The 8969-nt window shown below is 42.3% G+C and overlaps 1 protein-coding gene across 1 annotated transcript; it reads left to right on the top strand.

Moving 5' to 3' along the window:
- The first annotated feature begins 347 nt into the window (after nt 1-347).
- Nucleotides 348-8746, top strand: LOC139638149 (tubulin alpha chain). Its single transcript, XM_071512187.1, has 4 exons — nt 348-461; nt 6274-6496; nt 7088-7236; nt 7427-8746. The coding sequence occupies exons 1-4, from the start codon at nt 459-461 to the stop codon at nt 8399-8401; spliced, it is 1350 nt and encodes a 449-aa protein (XP_071368288.1). The 5' UTR covers nt 348-458; the 3' UTR covers nt 8402-8746.
- Nucleotides 8747-8969: the final 223 nt, after the last annotated feature.

Raw genomic sequence — 8969 nt, 5'->3', positions numbered from 1 at the left:
AATATGAATATGATGCACATGTGTATCCATGTACATATTCACAAGTCTACATATGGCCATACACATGTACAGGCTCTTTCTTTCTTTCTTCTTTCTTAAAATGTGTATGAGAATCTTTGCTTATCTAGCCATTGTAAAGTGACGTCTAAAACCTTTCTCTAGTGTCCTACGCAGAACCTAATAAAGGTTCTCTGACTGCATCTGCAACTGACAACCACGTGCACAAGTTTCCAGTGGTAGGCGCGCTTGCAGCGCGCATTCACGCCAAAAAGGGAGGGGTGGGAGTGGTTTGGAATTGAATATAGCAAGACAGCTCCTTGCCCACCTGGCATTACTCACTCGGACCACATTGACGGCCGCTGTGAGAAGCTACAAAACAAAATTACGCAAACCAGCCATTTGTAAGGCAAACATTGTTTTTTATATATCAAAGAAGATTTTTCTACTTTTAAGGCACAATGGTAAGTTTCACTCTTTTTCAGATTTAATCAATTGCAGAATATATTTCCAATCTAAAGCTCCGTTTGAATCTGTCATTTTATCTATAGCCTACGTGCAGCATTTTCAATCTGCGACAGCGAGTGTTCGCTGTTTAAATGTATTTGCATGGCTAAAATGCTCGGCCAGATGAAAGGTGCAATGCAGCACCCAAGCTGCCCCCTCTCTGCCCTGTAGGACCCCTTACGCATCAGAAATAGATTCTTTCCCTGACTGACTGGCATTAAAGCCAAGCTATATTTGGCCGGTGGCCTGGATGAGCAGGTGTTGAAGATTAACCTACATTTACAACACATCAGGAGAGAAAAGATGTCAGCTGAAATCATTTTGAAGAGATTTACCTCAAAGGTGTTTGATGTGGATTATAGATCCTGTGATTCTTATATTAAAAGTCGAGTATTTTTTTAGTTAGGTTAAAATGCTCTGCTTGACTGTCCCAAGTATGTGAGCTCAGATTTAAAAACATTTTTGAAATGCCTTATTGTACTACAGCCACTTGTCAGCTCAAGTATGAAGGCTGCTGAGGTGTGTGGCAAATGTGTCAGAAAGGAGTTTAGGTGTGTCTTATTTACGTCAATCAGCCAGTCAGTTCAGTTTGAGTCAAGAGCTGACATGCATTTCTGTAGGGCAGGAATGGCTGCTTTTTTCAGGTCTCAACAGCCATGGGAGAGTTGTAAAACCTACTGGCATACAGGTTTCTGCAGATGAAAAGGTAGACTGTCACTGCGGGCTAGGCTTCTTAAACCCAATGACCTCAACAACAATTTAAAAGTTGCTTTTATATATGCCTAGCAAGCAAAGGCACACATTTTTGGGGTGAAATGAGACTAATAACTAATCCCTGCCAAGTGAAACAGAGATAACCTTGCTTCATAGGTGAATGTCATCTTGATTGGATCATGACTGGTGATGGAGGTGATTGTAATAATTTTTTTTTTTTTAGATGTACTCTTTTGAGAGGGTGATTAGAAATTTAGGAGCTGAAGTCCCAGATGCAAAGTTAGGCACTCAGGCTTATCAAAACATCTCAATCTTGTCATGTGTGGAAGCACCAGAAAAAGTCCTCTAAAACAACCATGAGAGTTACGAAATCGTCTGGCATTCACAGATGGAACAAATACGTGGGTTGTAGTCAAAGTCTTTTTTATTGTAGCCTGCAGCCATTGTGGCCAGATCTCTCACAGTGCCTGCACACATGTTTTGGCATTAAAAGGATCCATTGACGTTTTACACATCTCTCGTGTATTTAGTGTTGTGGTTCAACGCTATGAATACAACTGAGACACACACATCTTGTGTTTTGTTTGCACTACACATATAGTATAAACACAGCTTGTTAGCGTTGTCAGCACTCCTAATCAAAAACAATGGCGTATCATTATAACAAACTGTGTAGACATTTTGAGCACACTCGCCTACTACATACACGCCCTGATCAAATAGCCATCATCTCTCAAATTAAAATGAGGTCATACAGTATATTGTGAAAGTGTCTAAGAGATTTTATTAATTTAAATCTTATAATCATACTGACGTTTATATAGCTATTTGATTTGACCAGTGAGTCTAGATCAGAGTTCATTGTCAGTCAGTCTCATTGTTAAAAGACTTGAATAACAAGATTGACCCAGGATCACAAGTCAGGTCACATGACCATATAAACTTAAACCAGTCTCAGATTGGCTCTCCCATGTTTAAGAGATTTTATCATGGGCCGAGTGCTCATAGTCCTCCATCAAATCACCGTCTGTCATCACCTCATCATTTTGGAATATTATGTCTGTTTCTCTGTCCTGGAAGCAGAATGTACTGTGACTGTGGGGTATTAAGGACTCTGCCCTGCCCCCATGTCTCATGACCCGAAAAAGCTTTTAACAAATTGCTCTCTGTCTCTGGCAAGGAAGTACAGTATTTCTAGTTATTATAGTTTTAGTCACACACAAGACTGTAATCTCGGAAGTCCATGTGGTTGGAGCCTGCAGGCACACCCTTGCTCCCCCTCATATGCAGACACACCCTGACAGATTTTAGGGACAGGGGAAGGCTTCACATAGTGAAGTTGCATCCAACAGTTTCAGAGTGCTGTCACTGAGCTGAGCCATGAAGTTTGAATAGGAAAGAGAGATACCAGTGATACCAGTGGTGTTAAAATGATTTAGTGTTGCAGTTTGCCTCAGAACCTCAGCAGCAAAATGATCCTCATGCTGCTGTAAATGAGGAAAATGGCTGTACTCTGGGTATGTTTGTTATTGTTTCTAACTTAAAAGTCTATGTAGGTAGTACATGAAATTGTTTGCGATACACGTATAGTAGGTTAAATATTCATCTTGCCAGTGACCACTGTTGCTGTGTGGAATGCCAGTCACTCTTTACCACTCTTGGTGTCAGGTTAGCATGCAGGACGTCACCCTAAAATAGCTGCTGCATAGAAGTCTGCTGACCTGGCAACCCTGGCCAATCTAGGCACACTGTAGGCAGGGTCACCTTTTCTGTTGAGGGGAAAAACAAGAGAGGACAGTGACATCACAGGAGGCCAAACACAGGGTGTATGAGCACCAAACTGTTAAAGTCTTAGGGCATGCATTGTTTGTCACATGCTGCCTCTCGCATCCCATGATGGCTTCGAATTATAATTTTTCTAGAAGGAATTATGCTATGAAGTACTGCAGATACAGGCTCTCCATGATCCCAATCATATCTCTTCCCATTCTCCCTTTATTCAAACTTCCCCATTCCTTGCTCCCCTTGCCTCACATTACTTTCCTTTCTCTCCCTTTCCTTTCCCTCACCCACCAGCACCTTCTCATGTCCATCATTCTCTGAGAGACAGCAAGGGGGCAAAGGGTAAAAATAGCAGCCTGACATGAATGAGGTGGGAATGGAGGTTGAAAGGTGCTTGGTGGGAGGTCTAGAATTTGTCTGCCTTTTTGTATACGGGGATAAAGATTGAGGAGGTGGTTTCAACAGTGCTTATTTCAATCCATGACCCAAATATCTAGTCTCTTGCCTACGCTAATGAAAAAGCTGTTACTTGTGTCATTTGATGCTGCACCAGACTCAGCCTGGTGACTAATTTTGGCCTATGACCTACAATTTAAGAAACACTTGCGTAAGGAATGGAGTTGTGCCTAAACACATTGTTATGGTACCAATAGAAGCTACTGACACATTGTCAGACAGCTTGAACATGGGGTGGTATCTCCCTTGCTGTCATGAAATATGAAATGCCCTTCCTACGTGTAAACTATATATGTCTATGGTGTAAACTATAGAGAACTATAGGCAGAGTGGTACTGCAAAATCCCCTCCATCCCCCTTGTTAAATATGAACAAACTGAACATGAAATGGTTGAATGAAACCTCAAAGAAGTATTTACCTAACCAAACTCAGAAGTCAATTTCCAAACAATGGAGCAGTAAAGCTGCATCCATAGGCCTGCAGAGTAATGGATGTAGGCTACTTCTCTCCCCTGTTGGTGTTGATAGTTTAAAACCCGTTTGAGCTGTAGCAGCTGATGCTGGGAGGCACCAGTGGGGCAGGAGCTATCCTAATTATCTGCCCTCCTGGCCACACACACACACACACACATACTCATGTAAAGGAGTGCAGAGCTAAGCTACAGTAAAGTTGACCTTGTCTCGGTGGTATGCAGAGAATGGCTGTCTTTCAGCTTTCCCCTGCTTCTTATCTCTGCACTCTGCTGACATACTGTGTCTCTATTTACTGATGTACTGATGTACTGTATGATATGTTTTCTGTTTTTCCCATTAGTAGGTTAAGTTGAGGCAGTGCAGAGAGTAAGGCTGATGATTTTAGACCAGTCCCTATGGGCCCAATTATGTGGATGTACTTGTATGATACAGACCAAAAACAAAAAGTAGCAACATTTTTGGCTCCTGCAATTCAACATTTTCCTTTCTGGAACTGAATTTCATTACAAAGCAGTACTTTTTTTTTTTTTATGCTTTATTTGAGAGATATAGTGAGAGAGAGAGACAGGAAGGTATGGGAGAGAGAGCGAGGGGAGGACATGCAGCAAAGGACCACGGGCCGGATTCGAACCCGGGTCGCTGCGGGAAGGACTGAGCCTTATGGTACGCGCCCTACTCGGTGAGCCACCAGGGCGCCCCCATTACAAAGCAGTATTACACGAAATTCTGGATTGTAGGTGGTACCGGGGTGGAATATTATTTGTTGTATGTCAATATTAGCTCATTGAAGCCCATCAGGAAGCATAGGGAAGCCATCCTGAAGTCAATTCTAGATAGATAACGTTGCTCAAGACATTCTGAAGCTCATCAATGCTAACATGGCTACTGGCTAAAGTGCTTAACTCACAAACTATTCATAGAAAGTGGACTTTGAAATTGACAAAATAGATATCATTATCATACTTTTATAATTAGTGTCATTTTATTTAAAAAACAAACAAACAACCAAGATAGAGAAAGAAAACCAAACCAGATAAAATATTTAGAGGCTTGAAAATCAGTGATGTAATCTGTAATTTAAGTCATGTTAGAGTAGAAATGTTTGGTTGGTTTTGCTAGCTTGGCTATCAGTGCCCCTCATAAGGCAGTAAATTAAGGTCAGTCAGACTCTTGTGGTCAGCAATACTCAAGGACCAGGTGAATGGATTAACAAAGATTTTACTCAAATCCAGTTTAGATTTGATTATGATACTAGCATAGGTTTTATTAATTTAACCTTGACGTAGCCAGGTAGTCCTGTTGAGAGTTAAACATCACGAGCATAATAGCAGCAGACAAACGGCCTGAAGACAAGTAACCTACAAGAATAGAAGCAAAGCTTAAATGCTAGAGTGGCAACATCGCTCCAAACCTGTCTACTCGCATGCTGTTTTGTATAGCCAGTCAGTCATGTCTTTAGGCAAATATTTGTTTCTTTGTGTAGAGGGAGAGGCTAATGCAAATACAATAATTAAATGTACAATTTTAACACCAGCTAGTTTTATCAGAATTGCTTGTCATTTTGTAAAATGTGTAAATTTTTATACCATGTGGCTTTCTAAAACCTGAACTTTCAAATACCTTACTTGGCTATTTCTTTACAATTCCATCTTGGGATGAACCTTCCATTCTCTTGTTTGTGAGCAAACAACACAGTGATCACTGAACTTAAAATATGATGTTCCTTTTAGTTATAGGCTACCATTACAATGGTAAGGAAGGTAGCTCTATGTTTTGAGAAGTTACACAAGTGTCAGTATGCCTTTATTAATTGGTCATCTTAATAGTTTGAATGTAAAATGCACAGATCTGCTCTGAACTCCCCCTCCATTTTAGCCCTTCTTGTCTGTCCACTGCATATCGTCACATGAGAACCAATGACAGCTGCAGCAAATCTCTCTCTATTTCCTCTCAGCCCTCAACTCTTTCTCCCTCTTACTCTCTGCTTCCACCTAGTGGCAGAGATGCAAAATTATGATTTTGGGTATTACCATTGTAACTGGAATGTATAAAATCCTAATTTATTGGTAGAGTCATTTAAAGAGAAGTTTTGCCTTTCATTACAACCTGCAAAGCAAAAGTCGACCTCCTTCACTGGTTTCACTGCTCTATCTTCTAGTGTAACTGTAACTATATGAGAAGTGGCTAATGTGATTATGCAGCCCTCTGCCTTCCCAACCTTGCCTCTTTTCCTTGTCTCTTTTGCATTTATCTTGCCTCTACATTTTCTTCTCTCCTTTACCTCTGCCCTGCCCTCTTCCTCTTCCCTTCTCTTTGTTCACCGTTTCCCCTCCTCTCTTGCAGCGTGAATGCATCTCCGTCCATGTGGGCCAGGCTGGCGTCCAGATGGGGAATACCTGCTGGGAGCTGTACTGTCTGGAGCACGGCATCCAGCCGGACGGCCAGATGCCCAGCCACAAGCCTGTAGGAGGCCATGATGATTCCTTCACCACCTTCTTCAGTGAGACTGGGGCTGGGAAATACGTCCCCAGAGCAATCTTTGTTGACCTGGAACCCACTGTCATTGGTCAGTAGTTTCACCCTGTATGTAGTGGAGCTTGTAGTGTTTGTAGATGTCTACAACTACAAACTAGAGATTTTATGTGAAAACTGGGAGAAAATTACAACATTCCATCCATCCCTTTTTGTTAAAAGAACAGCCCACCCTACTGGTCAATAGTCAAACTGAACATTGTTTTGAGGTGAAAACTTTGTATCTTATGGTTTTTCAAGAAATTAGAAAAGAAGCCTTTGTTTTGAATTGAGACCAGTATATTTTTTTAAGCTATCCTCAAGATTTTGCATGATTTGAAGCATGCATAAGTACTTGCAATATATTGCAAGTACTTATGCAAGAACACTGCAATATATTTGTCAACAGGAGGCTTACTTCATAATGTAAATGTATTGTTTAAATGGTCCCTATTCACTTGTTACTACACCACTCAACTTCCACTTCATTCTTTGAGCATCACACCATGTGCATGTGAAGTATGAAGTGGTCCAGTGAGCCTGTGCAATAATACTGTTATATAAATGCTTTCTCCACTAAATACACTTCCCATTACAGATAAATGAGTTTTCTCAACCCTCTGCTTTTGTCTTTTATTTTTCCCAGATGAGGTGCGTACAGGAACTTACCGCCAGCTCTTCCACCCCGAGCAGCTGATCTCAGGAAAGGAGGATGCAGCCAATAACTACGCCCGAGGACACTACACCATTGGCAAGGAGATCATTGATTCCGTCCTCGACAGGATCCGCAAACTGGTGAGGCACTAGGGGTGGTAATCTTCAGAGATTTACTACTATTGTGCTACTTCATGTTTGTGAAATATATTGCAATATATTGCCTTTTGCTTTTCTGTCATAATCATACTCACCAGTAAAGACCTAAATCATGGATTGAAATCACTTTTTTTTTTTGTCAGTCTTTATAATTTTTTCTCTGTCTCCATAGGCTGATCAGTGCACTGGTCTCCAAGGTTTCCTGGTCTTCCATTCTTTCGGCGGAGGCACTGGCTCTGGTTTCACATCTCTGCTGATGGAGAGGCTCTCTGTCGACTTTGGTAAAAAGTCCAAGCTGGAGTTCGCCATCTATCCAGCCCCCCAGGTATCCACAGCCGTAGTGGAGCCCTACAACTCCATCCTGACCACCCACACCACCCTGGAGCACTCTGACTGTGCCTTCATGGTGGACAACGAGGCCATCTACGACATCTGCCGCAGAAACCTTGACATTGAGCGCCCATCTTACACCAACCTCAACCGCCTCATCAGCCAGATAGTTTCCTCTATCACCGCCTCACTTCGCTTTGATGGAGCCCTGAATGTTGACCTGACAGAGTTCCAGACCAACTTGGTGCCCTACCCCCGTATCCACTTCCCTCTGGCCACCTATGCCCCGGTCATCTCTGCTGAGAAAGCATACCATGAGCAGCTGTCTGTGGGCGAGATCACCAACGCCTGCTTTGAGCCAGCCAATCAGATGGTGAAGTGTGATCCTCGTCACGGTAAATACATGGCCTGCTGTCTGCTGTACCGTGGTGACGTGGTTCCCAAAGATGTCAACGTGGCGATCGGTACCATCAAGACCAAGAGGAGCATCCAGTTTGTGGACTGGTGTCCCACAGGCTTCAAGGTGGGCATCAACTACCAGCCTCCTACGGTGGTTCCTGGAGGAGACCTGGCCAAGGTGCAGAGAGCTGTGTGCATGCTGAGCAACACCACAGCCATCGCTGAGGCCTGGGCCCGTCTGGACCACAAGTTTGACCTCATGTACGCCAAGAGGGCCTTTGTCCACTGGTATGTAGGGGAGGGCATGGAGGAAGGAGAGTTCTCAGAGGCCAGAGAAGACATGGCCGCCCTGGAGAAGGATTATGAAGAGGTGGGCATCGACTCATTTGAGGAGGATGAGGAGGGAGAGGAATATTAGACAGGCTCAGCATTCTTTTGCTGGTTGTTGCCTTTCAGAAACGAAATTGATCTGTTTCATAGCAAAATACTTTGGTTGTTAGCGACACATTAAGAAATATTTTGTTATTATATTTTGTTTCGTTTCATTTTATTATTTGACATAAATGTCAAAATCCTGGCCTCACTTAAAAAGGTTTGAAACTAATTACTGTATTGTTGAAATTCTACTTTTTGACCTCTTGTCATAGTGTCATTACCTGTTGACTAATTTCAGTTTTATCAAAAAGCTAAACCGTTGTACAATAACCTGCTAGTTTTTATAGAATGTTGAGCCCCTCTGTGATGTTTGTGCTTAATAAAATGTCCCCAAAAATGTATCACATTCTCTGTATTCTCTGCAAGCCTCACAGCCTGAAAATGTTGCAGCAAATTCTACTCCCTCTCTCTGTCTGTCCATCATAAGAATGTTACTTTTTTCATATTGTTTGGTTTAAATGCTATCTCAAGATGCTCCAACGTTGCAGGATAGTCTTGATCAGCTTATGTGGATCAGCTTATCTGACACCTGACCAGCTCCAGTCTTTCAT

The sequence above is a fragment of the Centroberyx affinis genome, unplaced genomic scaffold (assembly GCF_046629955.1).
Source record: "Centroberyx affinis isolate AG114_WGS23_722 - 3 ecotype Tasmania unplaced genomic scaffold, CSIRO-AGI_Caff_v1 ptg006143l_1, whole genome shotgun sequence".
Classification (NCBI taxonomy): domain Eukaryota; kingdom Metazoa; phylum Chordata; class Actinopteri; order Beryciformes; family Berycidae; genus Centroberyx; species Centroberyx affinis.
The sequence above is the reverse complement of the archived record's forward strand: the minus strand, read 5'-3'. Positions and strand labels throughout refer to the sequence as shown.